Source organism: Macrosteles quadrilineatus, unplaced genomic scaffold, assembly GCF_028750875.1.
Source record: "Macrosteles quadrilineatus isolate MER2022 unplaced genomic scaffold, UCM_ALF_1.0 Scaffold_4__1_contigs__length_99947679, whole genome shotgun sequence".
Classification (NCBI taxonomy): Eukaryota; Metazoa; Arthropoda; class Insecta; order Hemiptera; family Cicadellidae; genus Macrosteles; species Macrosteles quadrilineatus.
Window position 1 is genome coordinate 32722703 of NW_026542597.1, and position 21784 is coordinate 32744486.

General features: G+C 34.2%; 1 protein-coding gene across 1 annotated transcript in view; it reads right to left on the reverse strand.

Annotated features, from left to right (window-relative positions):
* The window catches only part of LOC128991449 (protein phosphatase methylesterase 1), a 34179-nt gene extending 12884 nt beyond the window's left edge, over window positions 1–21295 (reverse strand). Inside the window, exons 1-5 of the mRNA XM_054414340.1 lie at window positions 21018–21295; window positions 20116–20296; window positions 17026–17135; window positions 16495–16625; window positions 7699–7816 (exon numbers count right to left, since the gene is read on the reverse strand). Coding sequence (XP_054270315.1) covers window positions 7699–7816; window positions 16495–16625; window positions 17026–17135; window positions 20116–20296; window positions 21018–21103 — 626 coding nt within the window. The 5' untranslated portion in view covers window positions 21104–21295. The remainder of the gene's footprint in view (window positions 1–7698; window positions 7817–16494; window positions 16626–17025; window positions 17136–20115; window positions 20297–21017) is intronic.
* Between the last annotated feature and the right edge of the window lie 489 nt (window positions 21296–21784).

Sequence of the window (21784 nt, forward strand, 5' to 3'; positions counted from 1 at the left end):
GTTTCATTACAACCTGTCGAGCGGTTTCTGAGTGCATAAGGTACATACATACTTAGTTCCTCTTTTATAGATATAGGTAGATTACATATAACATGCTTGTAGGTGACTACCAACCAAAATACTTAAAACTAGACAAACCACCGTTGGTTTTGAATTATTTTAACCATGAACCCATTGCAATCCCATAACCAAACTTGGTGTACACATTACTGATGACATGAACAACTTTATATATTTTTTAGAAAATAATCAAAAATGCGTTTTTCAAAATATTTTATTTTAAAAATTTATTTTTGAATTTGAAAAAAATTTTGTTGTCATAACCTATTATGTGTTGTATATCATTAGAAAGGGCATAAAAAGAGCTAAAAAATGACACCTTTCCCATGTTTCTAACTTAAACAGGAGACGAGTTAGGTATGACTGTTTAGAAGTTTTACCGCAGCGCGATTTTGACCGTATTTTGGAAACTGTTTGAGACATTGATCTGAAATTTGGTATTTTTTTAAGTCTCCATAAAGGAAACCTTTGTACCAAATTTCATCAAAATCTAAGATGGCAAGGTAAAAAATATGTTGAAAGTGTGTTGATTTGATATGGACTGACCCAAACCATAATGTCATGTAGTTTCCTATTTTGTAACTTGCAAATAATAATAATTGATAGTTAATTCTGGAAAATTAAAAATAGTGAACGCATTCATAAACCTGTTGTCAAAACAGCAACGCAGGTGTAAGGGTTTATTGTTTCAGAGGCTAGGGTGTTTCAAGGACAAAGTGCTAGGCCTCCCGGCTCAGGGGGGGAGGGGTGGTGGTGAGATTGAGAGAGAAGAGGGGGAGGAAACTGGTTTTTGCTATTTATTGATTAGTTCACCGACCCTTCTAGACAACAAAATTGAGTGACAGTGACAGTGTTAAATCACCATGTTCTGTATTTAATTTTGATAGATATTTTAGTAATGTAACATTTTAATGCAGTAACTCAAGTTTCTTTTTTTAATCACAATCATCATATAAACAATAACAACTGAACAGAACATATGTAAATTAACAAATATAGTATAAGCCAGTACATTTGGAATGGACACATCAATCCTCCCCCTTAAATTTAGAAGGTAACATGTGGTTGATATGCCGCCTCCATATAGATCCATCATCCATTTCAAGAACGTAAATTAACTGTCCATCCTTGCTCTTTACTTTACCAAACATCCACTTGTTTTTCTTGTCTCTGAAATCATAAGCTTGAACTCTTTCCCCCTTTTTAAAGTCTCTTATTCCCTTTGCACATTTAAAGTCACTGTTTGAAGGTGTGTTATTTGTTATCATCAAATCTAGTCTCGTTCTCACATTTCTCTGAAACATTAGGAAGTAAGAATTTGATCCAGTGGAGTTTCTTGATTGTCTCATTTGCATCAAGAATCTCTGTAACTTAATTTCCATATTCCCTCCTTCATCTTTCATGGCTTGTAGACCTTTCTTTATAGTTTGGACAAATCTCTCCGCTTGACCGTTGGAAGAAGGGTGGAATGGAGCACTTGTCTTGTGTAACACACTGTAGTTTTTCAAAAATGTTTCAAAAGTATGTCCACAAAATTGTCTGCCATTATCTGACACTAAAGTAAGTGGAATTCCAAATGTAGAAAACAATCGTCTTAATTGTGTGACACACCAATCAGAAGAAGTATTTTTTGTTTGAAATACCTCGACCCATTTTGTGTAAGCGTCAACGACAATAAAAAAATAATTGTTTCCAAAACAAGGCCCAGCAAAATCTATATGTATTCTTTGCCAGGGACCATCAGGGGTTTGCCATGGATGAGGAGTCGTTTGAGGTGGTTTGTTTTGTTTTAAACAACATTGTTTACAAGTCTTAGCCAGATGTTCAATATCATGATCGATGCCTTGCCAATAGCAGTAGCTTCTCGCTAAAGCCTTCATTTTAACCATTCCCAAGTGACCAAAATGAATTTCTGTAAGTACTTTTGATTTCAAATTTTTTGGAACGACAACTCTATTACCTTTAAATAAACATCCGTCTTGTAATGTAAATTCATAATCATTGTATCCAAGATTCTCAAGGCTCTTTCCTTCTTCTAAATGTTGAATGATGGTTTTAAGGTGTTCTTCCTTCAGTGATTCATCTGCAATCTGTTGTTTTGTAACTGGGAGTGTTTCTAATTGGTTGATTTGAAAGACAGAATAATCATCAATTGAGTTTGGTAGCGATTTTTCATGTGGAAATCTCGACAAAAAGTCTGCATTGCCGTGTTTTTCTGTTCCTCTAAATTCAACTGTATAGTCAAACCCTGAAAGAAAATGAGCGTAATTGAAGATTCTAGTTGCTGCCATAGTAGGTAATGTCTTTTGAGGATCGAATATGGACACAAGGGGTTTATGATCGGTTATCAAGACAAACTTTCGTCCATATATGTATGGAAAGAATTTCTTTAGTCCAAAATAAATAGCTGCAGCTTCTTTATCAATCTGGCTGTATTTTACTTCACTTTTTGTCAGAGTGCGTGATGCAAATGCAATAGGTTTTTCTGTACCATTTCCTAGTCTGTGAGAAAGAACTGCTCCGAGTCCTACAGGTGATGCATCTGTTGCAAGAGTAACCGTCAGATTGGGGTCAAAATGAGTTAAAATTTGTTCACTTGTTATTTCTTCTTTGACTTTTTGAAAGCTATTTTCACAATCAGAATTCCAGATGAACTTAGCATTTTTTGTAAGTAATCTTGTCAAAGGATATACTTTAGTTGAGTAGTTTTGTATAAATTTGCTGTAGTACGTGGCCAAGCCTAAAAATGTCTTCAATTCACTTACATTTGTAGGTCTTCTAGCATTTTGAATCGCTACAGTTTTCTCAGGACTTTTGTGTAGACCTTTTTCATCAATAATGTGCCCGAGGTATTTGATACTTTTTTCAAAAAACTTACATTTGTCTCCATTCAAATGTAAGTTGTGCTTCTGTAGAACTTCTAATACCTTCTCTAATCTCAGAAGAGTTTCTTCGTAAGTTGACCCCTGGACTAAAATGTCGTCGAAAAAACATTGTACGCCATCCATACCTTGTAGTAAGGAATCCATGAATTTTTGCCACAGGGAAGGAGCAACCTTAACCCCAAACATCAGTCTATTTACTTTGAACAACCCTTTATGAGTACTTAGTGTTTGCATTTTGCTACTCTCTTCATCCATTTTCATATGTAAATAAGCATTGCTTATATCAAGAGAACAGAAGTATTTGCCTCCACTCATTGTAGAAAAAATGTCTTCAATCCTCGGAATTGGGTATTTCTCGTCTTTCACGACTTTGTTCAAAGTAACTTTAAAATCAGCGCAGATACGAATGTCACCATTGGGTTTTATGACAGGCACAATAGGCGTTCCCCATTCCGAGTTGTCTACCTTGGTGATAATCTTTTGGGTTTCCAGACAGCTGAGTTCATTTTCAACTTTTGTCCTTATGGCATATGGAACCTGTCTAGCCCTTATGTATATAGGTCTTGAGTTGTCATTCAAGTTAAGTTTTGCTTCAAAGTTTGGAATACACCCTATGTTTTTGTCAAATAAACCTTCATATTTTGCAAGTAATGAGTCCAGCTCCGGCTTCCTTGTTTCATTCATGTGTATAGATTTTATTTCTCCCCAGTCTAGTTTTATTTCTCTCATCCATTCACGCCCAAAAATCCTATCGACATGTTGATTAATGACAAAGATTTTTCCCATGAAACACTGTCCCTTATAGTCACATTTTACGTATGTTACCCCCTTAGGTTTTATGATCTCACCTGTGTAGGTGCGCAGCTCTACACCAGTCTTGTAAAGTCTTTTGGAAGGAATTAGTCTTTTGTAGTCTTCATATGAAATCGATGTAAGTGATGCTCCAGTATCCAACTCAAAAGTAACGTTTTTACCTTCCAATTTTATCTCAATGTGAAATTTGTCATCTCTCTTTTTGTCAGACAGTAAATTAATTTCATGGATATTGTCTTCAGAAATGTCATTATTTTCAGTGTAATGAACTTGCCCTTTGCTGTTTTTATGTTTACTAAGGCATACTCTTGAAATGTGTCCGATCTTTCCACAGGTGTTACAGGTTTCATCAATCATTGGACAAACATTCGCTCTATGGTATATATTCCCACATCGGTAGCATTTTCCTTTCAGTGACTCAAAATCTGTTACACGAAATTTATTACCAGTACTTGTATAAGATCCTGTGTTGTATGATTTTGTTCTAGGTCTGTGAATTTGTTCATTGGATGTAATATTATTTCTAGCTTTAAACTTTACTTGATTTATGTCTACGTTTCCACTCTTTTGACTTATCAAAGTACTTTCAAATTTTGAAAGTTCCATCGTAGTAGCTGTGTTAAGAATTTCTACAAATTGTTTGTGGTCACATTTTTGTAAAAGCTGAGTTTTAATGTCTTTGTCATTAAGTCCACGTATGAGTTGCAGTCGTAAAAGCATGTCTAATACAGATTTTCCACAAGCTTCGCAATTGAATTTGCAATTAGTTGACAACCTTTTTAGTTCTGTAGTAAAGTTTGAAATAGATTCTCCTTCTTCCTGTATTCGACTAATAAATGTGTGTTGTAAAGCCAAAATACTTTTTTTAGGATCTAGAAAGTTGTCAAGCAAGGTCACAAGCTCCCCATACTCTTTATTTATAGGATTGTCTGGTGTACATAGGTCGTATAGTTTCTGATGTAGAAGAGGTGTCAAGGCATGTAAAAGTGTGAAAGTTTTTAACTTAGGATCATTTATACCTTTTAAAGTCATAAAAACCTCCAGTCTTCTGGCAAAATTAGAAAAGTTTTCCCTTTCATCGTAAGGAGTAAAGCTCAAATTTGAAGTAGGAAGAACTGGAATCGGTGTATTAGCTTGTAGATTTTCAGTGGTGCAACTATTTTGATTGGGAATAGAGCTATGTTGAATACTTGGCATATGAAGTAATTGGGCATCCATTAATCTTGCTTTTGTATCAATCAGCATGTTTTCAATACTTTCCCTGTAAGTTAGCTCGTTTTCTAAATCTTCTTCTTCTGTATAGAAGTCAATCTTGTCTTGAATTAGGTCATACTTTGATTTAATCTCAGCTAACAAATCAAGTCTAGTTTGGATTTCATTGATAGAAAATGATCCTTTGTCCACATACTTCTTTACATTTCCAAGCTGAAACTTGACTGTTCTTCGCAATGATTTCAATTTCCTAACTTTATTTACATCTTCTGCTATTTTTTCTAAATCTTCCATTATTCTCGTCGCCATTGATAGATATTTTAGTAATGTAACATTTTAATGCAGTAACTCAAGTTTCTTTTTTTAATCACAATCATCATATAAACAATAACAACTGAACAGAACATATGTAAATTAACAAATATAGTATAAGCCAGTACATTTGGAATGGACACATCAAATTTCTTGTTTACTTTGTGTGTTATTCTATTAATTTAAGTGTTTTGTTCTATTTCCTCCTGGTCCCTTGCAAATTGTATTATCAATGCTAAATAATTGTGGTCAATTCAAATTATATTTTTGATTATTCAAATCTACACAAAAAGACAAAAGTCAAACCACGCAAGGAAAAAACCTGCTATTGTAATCCCCATACCCAGCCATTTGGGAAGTGGTGAAAGTCTAGTCTAAATATAGCTCAAAGGTCTCACCCTTCCCTTCCCCCCCTTCCAACCCCCTACTCAATGTTACTATTCCGCTCATTTCGAGGTCATTGCACAACGCCTGCCTCCCTTCTATTGTTTTGCCTTTATAGTGTTTCTATTCTGACTTTTATAAACATAAATTTATTGCTTACGTAACAGTTCAGTAGTGAAATTTTATATTGTGAAACACTAGACCTACTTTAAAACAAAATCACTACCGATCATGTCATTCTATTCTGTGTCAAGTCAGTATACCATTGCCAGTCAGTCGCCGGCGACTGCTTTGAGTTGACCTATTCTGTCGTGCCAGCTATAAAAATAGGTTAGGACAACTACCTCTTGCTTATTTCTATATTTGTATGACTGTAAAATCTACAGTAATACAAATTATCCATCATTTTATGTAAACACAAGTTACATTTCAACAAATATTGATCTTACAATTAAAGAAACCAATTCAAACTAACACAACACTAGCTGGTTTGGATTTAAGTAGGTACAGTACCAAACTAGCGAGTTCAAAGATAAGCTCGAGTTTCAAGGCCGTACTCTACTCGAACTCAAAATCTCGAATACTCGCCCATTTAATGTTAATAGTATAAATTAGGGATGGTCAAGTTTGAAATTTCGGGAAATTTTAAATCTCGTTACACAAGATGAGATTTCTTTTTGGCCGAGATTTTTATCAAGACGAGAATAAAAAATAAAAAAACAATAAAAACGCCTACAGAAAGTCAATGCAATACCCGCAATACAGGAGCGTGTTGTAGTTGCGTTTCCTTTGCGAAGGCGTTCTTATTGAATTAATTCTTTAAATGTAAATATTGCTTTAATTATTTTAATAATATTACTTTAATAACATTTGAGAAGTTTTGTTAAGTGTAAGCAGTGTGAGGAATGTTTTGTTACTATAAAAAGTCAAAACAAGTACCAACTATTTTATAAAAATTAATATTGCTTTTATTTTATGATTTATTTTATTTTAGGATAAGTTTAACTCTATCCTAACTGATATCACTATGTTTCCTAATCGTAGGCATTTTTAATAACTTAGGCGTGATTAATAAAAAAATGTTATGTTTTTTAATAAAAGATTGTAAATATTGCCTATTATCATTATTTTTTTATTTAAACAGTCATCCAACAATGTTACAAAATCAGGTAAAAATTTTGAGTGTGCATTTCCCGTTGTGTATGAGAAGGGAAATCCCGTCTCAAAATTTTATGAGAAATAAAAAATCTCGTCTCGTCTCGTCTCGAACTAAAAATCCAATCTCGTCCATCCCTAGTATAAATAAAATCGGATCCATTAAAACCGGATCCAGCCTAAGATCCGATTGTAGTAGTAAACACTGATTATCAACTTTTTTGGTTCATGCTGATTTAAGAATGAACCAAAAGTATTGAAAGCCAACAAATATAAATGTGAAAACTAAGTAACAATACTACCTGTACATCATAAAATAAACTCTATTTTATTTAATACAGGTCAATAATAATAAACTTAACGATTGCTTTATTGATATAGGCTTATTCTAATTGTTAGTGAAGGGTGAATTTCCTTAGGCAAACCATAAAATTAGCAGTGTCCATTAATGAGGTTAGGTCAGCAACTATCCTCTTGTTCATAATTTTATTTAGTACATTTTTTACTTTAACTTTTTTAAGGTAAAGGATCCATTACAGAAACACATGTTGTATTTAATTTTTGAAGAAAATTATGCCATGCTGCATCGAATCGAATCGCATTGATTTGAATCAAAATTCTTTGAATCGCATCGATGCATCGAATCGAAAAAAATATGCTGCATCGCACACCCCTAAAATTGTTAAACACAATTATTTAATTTTATTACTAGGCATGAAGGCAAATTGTTTCACATCAACTGACTCTTTTGAATCATACTGAGACTGATTTAAATAGTTACAACTGTCAATTAATTTTTTTGTTCTTTAATTGGCAAAAAAGTATAATAAAAATGCGAGAGCCTTTAAAATTAATCCCTCAGATGTAAGGCTCATACCTCCACTTGATGGCGTCCTCTATAGAGTTGAAACTGTGAGGTCGGCCACGCAAGAAGCTCTGCATGCTTGCCAATGCACTCAACGCTGTACCCTCAACCACATCTATCACCGCCACTCCTGAGAAATATCGAACATCAGTATAAAAATTAAAAACTGTTGAGATGAAAAATAAGTTTGTATATTTTAGATAGACTTATTATTAAATCATATTAGATCAAGTACAGCCTACTAAGTACCCTATAATTAGCCTACAGTATTTAAAGGGCCCCGGAAACATATTCATTATATGAAAGTTTTTCTTAAAATGAGGTTGTTATTAAAAGGAAGACTTGGCTGATGTTTCTAACATATTATCGTTACCAAGCCCTCAATATCACTTACTCTGTACACAAAGCTTGGCGGTTTTTAGGTGAAGAAATCCATCCCCTGCACTTTATCCTACCTTTTAACACGTTCAGTGCTGAATACAACAATTGATGTAGTCGCGAAACGAGCGCTCCTATCGGCCTACATCGATTGATAAAGTTGCGCAACCCCCACTACATTAGTTCAGTATGAGCTCAGCCATTGCCGGGGAACGTTAAAATTGTTACTAGCCTGTAGCTTAGAATGTGAGATTTATTTTGGTGTAGGTTGCTACTAAAATTTCCTGTAAAATCCCGTCTGACAATGCTTTTGTCCCGGTTTCAGGGATTTTCTCTCTTCAAGCCCCATTGCAAAGCCACTGACTACTGATCCAGGCAGTGCTGCTACCTTTGAGTGTTTTAGGGAACTACGTACAATCTCGGGGTAACGTAGTACAATCGAAGCTGCTCTTTTGTTATTCGTCAGATTGAAATATTTGAATGCCAATTGCGTTCGCTGTTACAATGCCGCACCAGGGCTTCGCCGCCATTGGCGAGGGCCTGTTTGAATGCCTGCTGCACAGAACGTCTTAATCAATAGCTCAACACTGAGGTTTGCCAAAACGTCGTTCAGCTGCAACATAGGCCTATACACTAAGCATGATGAAATGAAATGAAATGAAATGAATGAATGAAATCAACTGCATTATCAACTGTGATGGTTTGTTCTAAAGTGCTCTATTTTATTTATGAAATATTGTGTTATTCAGCTTTTAAAAGTAGTTTAAAGTAAGTAATAATGGTACAATAACAGTTTTTACAAGTTTTTTCTTTATAACCATTTCAAGAAGACAGTAAATAGACTTAATAATATCAGAAATAGTTCTACTTACTAATTTGATGCAAATTGCCACATGTTTTCAGCCATAGTTTCAAACCACTTTTATTACTAAATTTAAAGCATTCACAAGAAGCCAAGCATTTTATATCACTGCAAATTATATTTGGAATCATAATTAAAACAGTTTGATTATTAAATTATTTATCAAAGATCACAAAAACTTATATAATTGGCACTATTTTTATTGGGTTCTAACTTCCTGTGTATCAATCAATCTGGAACATGATCTGGACAGGTTAGGCACTGGTGTCTAAACAATACAGACTTACGTCAGTTGCTGAACCCTGCCCTCACTGACCACAGACAACCTACTCCTTATCAATCAAGGACTGCTCACAAGACCTGCTGTCAGTTTATCAGCTGTCTGTTTATTTTGCACCATTTAAGAGCTACAATCACTGGATATTAAATTATTTTCTGTTGATGTGAATTAATATTTTCAATTAAAAGTAGACAGTATTATTATTATTTATTATTTTCAATTATTTAAAAATGATTCCTTCAAATATAAATGATGTACCAAAGGGCTGGCAAAGGAAAGAAATTATTAGGAAAACTGGTCTAAGTAAAGGGAGAATTGACGTACATATTACATCCCCAAGAGGAAAGATTTTCAGATCAAAAAAGGAACTTTCTAAATACATCACTGAAAACAAGATACCCCATAATATTGACAATTTTAATTTCTCAGTAAGAAGACCTGTTATTGTAGGATGTTTGGACGAAACTGTTGTAAATAATGAAATTAATTTAAGCAATGTTAATGATGAAAACGAGCAAAAGCCATATAGTCCTTCTCATATAACGGTTTGTGATGGTAATTCCAGTTTAGGCACTTCTCTAAGTAACACCACATCGACAATATCATTACACTCAGATTCTTACAAGAGTGATGTAGGCACATCTAATGAAAAAGGTTCAGTTGCTTCTGAGATTGTTTCATCAAAGAATAAACTGAAGATACAGGAGGAGTTACTTGGGAAAAACTGGATCTCAGATGACTCTCTTTTACCTTATTTAAATATCCTAAATGAAAGATATCTTCAGAACAAGAACTGTCTGGCATTAAATCCTCTCATAGTCAGTGGAGTCAAAAATTGCTTGGATTTTGGCTATTTATTAGATCCTTTTGACATTAAAAGCAAAAATGTCCTTATCATGGCAGTAAATGATTCAGACCAAATATCCACAAATGAAAACACCACCGCCGGAACTCACTGGAGCCTTCTTGTGTACAGTAAAGAAAGCAACAATTTTCTTTATTTTGATTCAAGTAATAACTACAACTTAAATCCAGCTAAAACTGTGGCTCGTAAAATATCAGACTATTTAGGAGGAAATGCTTTGAGCGCTGATTTCATTGAACTAAAGGGACCTCAACAGCCCAATTCATACGACTGTGGTGTGTGTGTATGCTGGCTGATTGAGGCAATCGTCTTTGATATTATAACTAAGGGTAGCATCAACCTAGATTTTCTGCAGCATGTAGCACTTGATGAAGCCGATTTAGTTTGTAAGAGGTCACATCTGGCCTATGTGTTGAGCAATCACTGGGATTTGAGCAACAGTTTTATAACAACACTAATGCTAAATAAGGACTATAAATATCCTAAAGATAGGGATCAGAAGGCAGAAGGTGAAAAACACAATGAAAATGATGACATCTTGAGAAAAACCCTTGATATAAGAAATACAACTCCCTCCATAGCAAACAATAGTATTTGGACAACAGTTACCTCAAAGGGCAGTAGAAATAACACAGCACAAGCAAGAAGTAAAAATCCAGTAGGAATAAACATTACAACAACAAATCAATTTGAATGTCTAAAAAGTCACCCTAATGAATCTCATATCACTTGTTCATCTACAGTTTCAGTCAATAGTAAAAGTCTTAGCATACATAAAAAAAGTAAAAGAAACAAATTAAACATTAAAACTAGGTCTATAAATGGTAATAAACAGCACCGTGTGACTATTCTGGCTAATAGTCAGGGTAGGGATCTTTCCACCAACATGGCCAGTATCATCGATAACTCATTTGATGTGTTTGGACACGTAATACCAGGAGCACCTTTGGAACACGTGGTAAAAACTGCCTCTGATAGCACACTCCTAAAATCTTATACTGAGAATGACTGGGTCCTCTTGATAGGCGGCTCAAACAACATCAAATTAAATCATACCATGAAAGACCTTGATCAAATATCTGATATGATAATCAATGCTCTTGAGAGTCAATTAGCATGTTTAAAAAACACAAATTTGGTGATTGCAACCATACCATATCGCTATGACTTAAAAAATGATAAAGAACAACACAAACTTATATGGGAGATAAATAACAAAATAAGATCTTTGGTTTATAACAATTCTAATACCTACCTTTTGGACTTGCACCTATTGGAAAGATCACATCATAATGAACACAGATACCACATTAATAAGATAGGTAAAAGATTTATTTCTAACATCATGCGCGGTATCTTTGCAAGTAAATACCTGAGCTCTGCCTTGAAAAAAACACCAATTACCACAGACAAATCAATAATTGTTTCTGAGCAGAACATGTCAAGTGTTATGGAAAATAGGTATAATGATGAAAAAGTAGCTTTTGCCCACACTATATCCGGAGACTTTGGTCATGAGAGGCATATGTCTGCAGGTGTGGCAGCTAAGTTTGGGAAAAGATTTGGTAAACCTTCTGTCTGGGATTGTGTTTCTAGTCATCTTGCATACCAAAAAATAAAAAAAGGAGCAGCTGTTTACAGCTTGATTACAAAGTTACATTATAATGGCAAACCAAAAATTATCGACTACAAGAAGGCTTTCCAGCAACTTACAATAGATTTTAAGAAAAGGAATTTCTGTCACCTTGTTTGTTCACCAATGGGATGTGTTAGGGACAATATTCATGTTGAAACCTTTGTAAAAAATATTGTTAAGTTCCAAAGGCAGACAAATGCAACAGTGAATATTGTAATATATGATGAACAGACAAGACGAATTTTAAGAAATGGATTGGATCATAATCGCTTTAAAATAAAACTGGAAAAGACTTTGGAAAAAGAAATTTGTCAAGTTTTACCAAAAGGTCAACCTGCACCACCACTCTCTTCAGCTACTCATCTTTCACCTGACAGACATGCTCCACCTGATGTTGATGTTTCGATGATGTCAGGCTCATCACCCTGCAGTGGAATGCCTAACCAACCACCTAACGTCGAGAGTTCACCTCAACCACAGCCGATGACACATGACAACCCTACCATCAGCATCAGCAGCCCACCAACGGTTCCAGGGCATCTTCTTTTTAGTGAAGTGCTCAAGATACCAGAAAGTGTTTTTAAAAAGCAGAGCAGTGAAAGTGTAAATATTGAAACCAGTGAAATTATTGTAAATAGTAATAATAGTTTTTTTATAAATAATGCTAGTACTCTATCCAATGTGAAAAAGATGAATTTTTTAAACAAATTAAATAATTCTGACTGCCCTGAGTTCATAAACAATGTTAAGGGTCAGAATGCACCTCTTAGATGTGATATAATAAATAATAGAAATATAATTAGTTTTAATGAAATAGATTCTATAGATTTAACACATGATTCATCTTTTTCACAAAACAAAACTGTTCAACCTAATGTTAATTCAAGCTTAAGCCTCTTAAAGGATGATAATTATTGTTTTATTTGTAAGTGTTCCCATTATGATATATATGAGAAAAGTGAACAGTGGGAAAGATGTACAGGTTTTTGTGAAGTAAGCAATAAAAATAATGTAGTTTGGATGATGCATTTAAACATACAAGGAGGGTTTACTAAAAAATGCCATGAACTTGAGATATTGTTGCAAGATTCAAATGTGGACATAATTTGTCTTAATGAACATTGTCTAGCAGAAAATCAAATTAATCTTTTATCAAGTCTTAATAATTACATTGTTGGGGCCTACTTTTGTAGGGGCGTAACTGCAAGGGGGGGCTCGTGTATTCTTCTGAAACGTGGTTATGTTTTTAAAGAAAGGACAGATTTTTATATTTATAATGAGGAACATGTTTTTGAAGTTTGCTGCATTGAATTACCCTCTTTGAATGCTATTGTAATTTCAATCTACAGAACACCTTATGATAATAATTTTAAAACTTTCATGGAGAAACTAGAGTTACTTTTAACCAAGCTGCAAACTTACTTTAAAACTCACCAGATCTACATTGCAGCGGATTTCAATGTTGATATTTTAAGAACCTGTAACTTACCCAACTATAGAAATTTGTTTTTAATTTAATTAGTATGTATGGTTTTAATGCAAACTTTTGTTCTCCGACTAGGATTACTCAAAATTCAGTCACGTGTATTGATAACATTTTAACTAGTGATTTTTTAGTATTGAATTCCCAAATTAGGAGATCCAAAATGAATATCGAATTAGGTGTCTCAGACCATAGGGCACTTTTTATAGATATTTCAAATAGTAATGCCAAACTGCATAAAAGAATAAGTAAGAAGAGATTATTTTCAAATAAAAATAAGTTAATGTTCTACAAATGCATTTCTGAAACTCACTGGAACATAAAGCCATCTCAGGATGCACAGACAAATTTCAATTGTTTCTTCAATCAATTGTTGGTTCATTTTGATCACTGCTTTCCACCAAAATTTTTTTCTAGTAGGTTGCATAAGAATACAAGTAAAGGCTGGGTGACTAAAGGTATCATTGTATCAAGTAAACGAAAAAGAGAATTATGTGTAATTTCTAAAACTAACAAGGATGTGAATTTTCAAAACTATTACAGAAATTACAGAAAAATATTTAAAGCTGTTTGTGATAGAGCCCGTAAAATGTTGAACTGTAAGGTAATAACCACAGCTGAAAACAGGAGCCAAGCAGTGTGGACTGTTGTCAAGTCTGAACTTGGTGTCTTGAGATCTAAAGATATGGACTTTCCTGATTTGTGTGTCAGAGATAAGCTGATAACTCATGGTCAGGCTATTTCCAACTTTCTCAATGTAAAGTTTGCAAACACCTCTAAGGATATTAATTGCATACCTTGTTTGGATACTGCATCCAAGTTAGTAAATAATTTTATGATTAATCAAAGAATTAATTTCAAATTCAGACATGTATCTGTATCAGAAATTAAAACTACGATAAAAAAATTAAAAAATAAAAAATCTGTAGGATGGGATGGGATTTCAGTTGAAATAATAAAAAATATTATGAACTTTATAGCGGAGCCACTGTGTCTGATTTTAAATCAATGTTTTGATGAAGGAATTTTTCCATACCAATTAAAAAATGCTGAACTGAAACCACTTTTCAAAAAAGGTTCAGTAGAAAACCCAGAAAACTATCGTCCGGTGTCAATTTTACCATCTCTATCTAAAATTTTTGAAAAAATAGCATATGAACAAATGTACTCTTTTTTGAAAACAATGATCTGTTTACAGATAATCAATTTGGCTTTAGATTAGAAAAAAACACAATATCAGCTGTCTCTGATTTCATAAATCGAGTGTCGGAGGGCTTGGATGGATCTCAGAGTACTGCAGCAGTGTTCTGCGATCTTTCCAAGGCGTTCGATTGTGTGAACCATAATGTATTAAGCAATAAACTTAAATATTATAACTTCTCTGATCTGGCGCTGTCTTGGATACAATCTTATTTAAGAAACAGGCAACAAAGAACTGTCATTAAGAAAAATGGTAGAAATTTCATTTCAAAATGGCAAACCATCAATTGTGGTGTACCCCAGGGATCAATTTTAGGTCCCTTGTTATTTTTAATATTCATTAACGATGTACCTAACAATGTATCATCAAACCTAATATTATATGCTGATGACACTACAGCCATAGTAAAAGCAAAAGATGTACATACTCTTAGATTAGAACTTGATCAATCAATTGTAGACTTAACTAACTGGTTTGCGGCAAATGGTTTAAAACTTAATAATGCTAAAACACATATTATGCAATTCCAAACACTACAAAATAAGCAAAACATAATTTTTGAATTACCGTACAGAAATGATATTTTAGCTTTTGTTGAACAAACTAAATTTTTAGGCATAAATATTGATAAAAATTTGACATGGAAACTTCACATTGAAATACTAGCTAAAAGATTACATACAGCTTGTTTCCAGATGTATGTTTTAAGAAACATAATTGATTCTAAAACAAAACTGATAGTTTATTATGCCATATTTTTTTTCCATTATGCAATATGGTATTGAGTTATGGGGCTCAACATCATATGCCTCAACGATTTTTAAGATACAAAAGAAGTTTTTAAGAATCTTATCATTTACACACAAAAAAAAGCCATGTAAACCGCTTTTTGAAACATATGGAATTTTAACAATGCCTTCACTTTACATTTATAAAATTCTTGTATACTTTAAGAGTAATCCACAATTATTTATAAAAAATCAATTTATTCATCACTACCCAACACGTTCAAAAAATAATTTGCAGTATCCAAGACATCGGCTATGTGTTTACGAAAGATCACCGTACTATATGAGTCTGAGGCTTTACAACGGTCTACCTGCTCATTTTAAAAACATCAATAATATTATAAAGTTTAAGAAAGAATTCAAATTATTCCTTATAAAAAGGAAATACTATACAATAGAAGAGTATTTAAATGATTGTTTTTTAAAAAGTGACTAGTTTAATTTTAATTTTAATTCTTAGATTTAGTTTTTTTATTTTTATTAGCTAAGAAATGACAATGTCATCTGTTTCACCAGCTTTGCTGGAAATGTGAAATGTTTTATGACAATAAAGTGATATTATTATTATTATTATTATTATTATTAAGCAGAAAGAGTTTGGGGAGCGAGCTGGCGTAGTGGTTAGAGCGCGGGACTTCAGTCCCTGAGGTCCCGGGTTCGATCCCCGCCAAGTCACCAATGGATTTTATCTAAGTGATAATGCCGCAACCCCTAGGTCTAGCCTGAAGTAATGTGAAAAACAATCCCAGGCTCGTGCCTAGCGTCCTAAGGACAAAAAAAAAAAAGCAGAAAGAGTTTGTTAGATATTTGTCTGTCTATCTCGATGTTGTTTGCTGTCTACCATAGTCTATGAACTATGTATGGTACTAGACTATGTTTTTAACTACTCTTTGATGGTTGCAATGATAATTCAGCACTTCCATGTGAAAAGTGTAAAATATTGAAAAAAATTATATTTGGAAATTAAAAACTCCAAAAACTGTTCCAACGGCTTGATCTTGCTGGTTAGCGAACTCTTTCAAGTTCATCCCGCCCTACGGCTTCAAAGAAAATTTTTTTTATCGGACCACAACTACTTGAGTTATTGCGTTCACAGACATTTAAATATAGGTAGGAATATTTTTTTGGCCTCTGGGGACTAGATGATAAAGGAAATCTGTTCCTGGTCTAGTTCTTACCGTGCCACCTACGGTAACTGCTACTTCCCTCATGGGAAATTCGCTAAAAACTATTTTATCAGGGTAAATGTTATGAATTGAGGTTGTGAGGTTACACTGTATAGGCTAAATTGTAAGTTATCAATTTCAATACATACCCACAATAGACCCAGGGCATTTCTCACTACTGGCGACGTTGACGGCCACAGCTCCGCCCATGCTGTGTCCCATGAGCACCAATGGAGGAGTGTCTTCATTGTACACTGTGTTGATAACATTGATAACATCCCTGCACAGGTCAATAACATGGTGTCAGTCACAGGAAACACTTGTAACGGTTATATTCCTTGTCTCACGTACACCGAGTAAGCCTTAAGTTTAGTCCTTTGTGTACACTATAGTCTACTGAAGTACAAAATAGGCCTAATAGGCAAGATGGAATTATCACACGTAATTTTTTTGTGCGGATCGCTTAGGCGTTTGGCGAATTACATGTTGTAGGCCTAAATCATTAACCATAGAAACAAGTATTTCCTTTTGTTATCAATTCAAATAGGGGAATAATAGAGCTCCACTAACACTAACTGAAATAATGTTGGAATGAACATTCACTTCTCGATAAAAGAAGAAAAATGCAAACTGTATATTTCATTTTGTAGCGATAAAAATATATTTGATTTAATACTTACCCAACAAGAGTATCAATGGACAAATCACTATCGTTGGATGTGATGGTGTCTCCGTGACCTCGCAAATCTAAAGCCAGGATTCGCAAATCTGCCATTTCATAGAGTATTTTCTAAAAATAAGGGGTAATATTAACTCATAGTTGAGAATGTTACTGTATAGTTATTAACAGAGCATCAAATCATGAATGAGCTTAAATGTCATTCAGTAGAGAATGGTTACATTAAATGTTTAGAGGCTAAACTTGTTAGGTAGCATATTTGGTAGCTTATTTAACAAAAGTCAAGTCTTTAAAAAAGAATTAGCGTTTGCAATCAATTAATCAGTATTGATTGTAAACTTTCAATATTTTACCTTTCTTTACTGTGACCTACATTGGAAGCGGAATTTGACGGTCTGAGCGGAACTGACAGGGTCTGTCGGAAACAAACACATGTAGGGCTGTCTCCACGCCTACACTGGCACCGATTGTAATGTCAGGTAGGAGGCACAGGTCTGAGCTTGACGGAAACAAATCAAAATAGTTTGTTTTTTCACACGGTCAGATCAGACCCAGTCGCTTCAAATTTCAAAACATTGACCGAGGTTGGTACAAAGTTGAGGTTATTTATTTTGTCTGTTTGTTTTTGAGATTGTGCTAAAATGTTTGACAAAGGAAAGTTGATCAAATTAGTGCTTGAGAAAGTGGCTTTGTGGAACCAGAAAGACAAATACTACCACAACCTAAATTGCTGTCCAATAACAATAAATCAAAAAGTTCCTCATCCATTTTTCGAAGTGGAAACAATAGGCCCCTAATAAAAAAACTAAACAACAAAAACTAGGGTAAAGCTGCCAAAAAAACACAAAATTATAAACAAACTTAATAAACAAAAAAGTTTAATAATAAAAAATTAAGTTTAAGGTAAGACAGTACTCAAATATGATATTTTTTTTAATTTTTTTATTATTTAGTTTTGTAGAACAGACTTTTTTGAACACGTACCCTAGATAATAAATATTAAGGAAGAAAAAAATTATTTTTAAAATTTTCAGTTACTTTTATTAACTCTTGCGCAGCCTAATTTAGCATGGTCCTACTACTACCTGTGACAGGGGGCACTTTTGTCTTTTCCGAAAGTCAAGTGGTTTTTAGTCAGGTACACTTTTCATCCTCAATTATAATCCAATTTCAATAACAATTTGTGTGTGTGTCCCTCTTATGATAAGAAACAATAATACGAATCAGTTTCCATGACAACCAAAAATCTTAGAAATAATAAAAAAATATTTTATGATAAAAAATTACAAAACGTTTTATAATTTTTTTAAATCCTACTAACAATTTAATTTAGCTCAAAAACTTTTTTTACTTCATATTATTGTTGGTAATAATGTATTAAACTTAGTAAAAAAATTTCAAGTTGATAGGTTAATATTTGTAAAAGTTATGTGTAGGCTACCTAAAAACTGCCATTTTAACATGGGCGGGATAAGGAGTACTGTGTCACCTTAAAAACTTTAATAACATCAAAAATGCTTGCTATTAACTCTGCTCGTTGTGTGCACTGTGACTGTGGAGTGTCTGTGAGTAAATACCGTGAGATTGGCTGCGCAATGTAGGAGCGTCCACCCGGCTTCCTGTCTGAAGAGTCGAATCTGGTCTGGTCTGATTGGGTGATCAGAAAAAAATCTGCTTCCAATGTAGGTCACACCTTACATCTCTGTCAACTAGCCTTGTAATATGCTGAGGCAGAGTTTTTAAAACTGAGAAGAAAATTGTTTAGTTAGGATACATCAAGGGCAGACTTAAAATATTAAATGATAAGGGTGGTTTTTTAGATCTGATGACTTAATTACATAGGCCTATCCTAAGCTTATTTTATGTAAAAGGTGGTTTTTCCTCCTTAAAAATACCACAGGTATATGACAAAAATCAGGGTTCTTATCTAGGTTTGCAATAAGAAGTGAGTAAGAGGGGTAGGGGCCTAATAAGATCAAGGAGATATTCTAAATCACACTTGTGTCAAAGGTGACTTGTAAGTTAATCGAGATCCCTAAGAGGGTCAAACAAGTTAAGTTTAAATTATTTTCCACGCTCTGTGTGTTTAATACCTAGGCCTAAGGAAGAAAGTCGTTCTCTAGGCCAAACTAAAGAGGGTTAAAATCCTGACATTCTAAGATTCAAATTTTAAAAAGCTAAGTTTAACCCTCCAAGTGTCCATAGTTTAGGCCTTAATGTCCACCTATTTTTGGCGCATTTGCAAGGTTTTATTAAAACGGATCTGAGAAGCTTAAAACAATGTTAATTCTAATGTTCTATATACCATTTTGTTTGGAAAATCATGGGCTTCAATATTATATATAAAACATAAGGAACATTTAAAAAAAAAAAATTTAGGTAAAAAAATATAATTTCGAAAATTTTCAAAAAAAAAAATAAGTTCGCGCTCAATGAAATTGTATAAATTATAGGCCTATAAATATTTGAAAATAGCCACTTTGTTCTAAATTTTATGAGGATTACAAATATATAATAATATAAGGAAGTAGATTTGCAAATAAATAAGTTATGGGCAAAAAACTGATTTCAGTACATAGCGTTTAGCTAAGAATGCATAGCCTAACCATAGCTAGGAATCTGGCTGATAATTTACATCAATATCACTACCTACTTCTTCAGGATCATCAACCAGCACTTCAAAACCACTTAAATCTTCTTATAATGCACCACGTATATCACTACTTTTGATTTTTAACACTAAAACAATGATAAACGTAATAAAACACATCAGTCATCGGTCCGGGGGAACCTAGCTGTTTACAAATACACGCACGTCAGCTGTCTGCTACAATATTTTCGGAACTAAAATGAATAGCGCTTAGAGACAGACCTCTGGAGAAAGCTTAGAATATTACGGAAAGAACGATACCTAACTCGATCCAGTTCAATCCGATTCAGTCAGTCATAGAGCCTTCGCCGTAAACGATGTCTGCGTGTCGAAAAATCGACAAGTAACACTACACAAAGTGTGCTGCTTGTCGAATTTTCGTCAAGTAACACTGGGAGGGTTAAGATATATAAGCCAAGTACAGATTGATTAACTTATTACCGACAAGACGGCCCAAGTTAGGGCAGAGAATCCTCCCCCATGCAGCAAGACTACTACAGGACCTTCTTCTCCAATTGTGTAAATGCGGAAACTATCAGTCCCAACTATGACATCTCTACGTTCTTGAAAGTATTTATTCCACTCTACAGGAGTATAATCTTCGTTGTCACGGGACTTGTGCCTGAAAAGATCAATGAAGTATGATAACCTAGTTGGCTACAGTGGCGGTTCCAAGGGGGGGGCTACAAGGGCTAAAGCCTTCCTCGGACCCTGAAAAAATAAATTTAAACATACATTTCGTCTTTAACACATGCAATGTAGAACAGACATCAATTTAGTTTTTAATAACACTAATACCGAAACCCCACCTGGGCTGACGTTAACCGAAACCCCAGGTCTGTGAGACCCCATTTGAAAAATAATGGACCCCACTTAGAAACACACAAACCGAAACCCTCGGTCTGTGAGACCCCGCTTTAAAATACACTAACGCTGGGCTTCTGAGACGGACATGTTATGAACAGACGACCTGTCAAGGTCACGGCACCCATGCAAAATGAACAAATGATATATCAATAGGTAGGGGAGTCACGCATATACAATCTTAGGCTATTATTGGATGAAATAATATTTTGATACGTAGGCCCTGTGCTTGTATATTTTGTAAAAAAATTAGGTGCTAGATCTGTAACCAATCAGGAATTGTGACCCCCCCCCCTTCCCAAAAACAACCCTAAACAGGTTGTTTGTTTTTTCAATGAATGAAGTCAAACTATAGGCCTACTAACTTATAACTGGGCAAAGTATCTATAATTATTTAAGATAGATAGGCTAGATATAAAGGTCTTAATAAATGAATTTCTAATGTATTCTAGCATAGCCTTAAGTAGGCATTTCCTAACCTTCCAAAAGATGACCGTCTTCCCCTTTGACCAGTTGCCCTAGGAGGAAACTTTGATGTCAACATAGCCTTCTGTAAAGATGACATAGCCTAGCCTGTATTTCTGATGATAGCCGTGTATTCCCAAACCAATAACAAATAAACTTAAATGATCAGAAATCTAAATATTATTGATCACAAAGTTTGACACAAGAACACAATAGACTTATAACACAAGTCACAAATAACAACAAACAAAAACATTCATTAGTCTAATCCAATCCTAATCCCTATCCCTAATCGCATAAGAAAGGAAAGCAGCTAACAGTTCTTCTTCTTCTAATTTGAGTCTGAAAGTGAGTCTGAGTTATGAGTTAACGAAGTGAAGCGAAAGCGAACGAACATGCACGGCCGCCTGTAACCACAGCCACCTCTAATACATGTATTAGATGTAGTACATGTATTGGGTGGGTTCCATAATATCGACAACCGTAGAAATTGATCGAAACTGAATTATTCCCAGTTTGTCGACACTGGAACATTCCCACTTAACCGACATCCCAAATAACCGACGTCGCAAATGATCGACACCACAAATTGTCGACATCCCATATTGTCGACAATGAAATAGTTTCACTATGTCGACACTGAAATAGTCCCAGTATATCGACAAGCTCCCGTTCTTCGGAGCTACTCTTGAAAAGGAGTTGTTCTAATTCATCGTTCAGTTCCTCAACTCACGAGTCGCAATAATATTTGATTCCGAATTCCGACGGACATCTTCAAGCT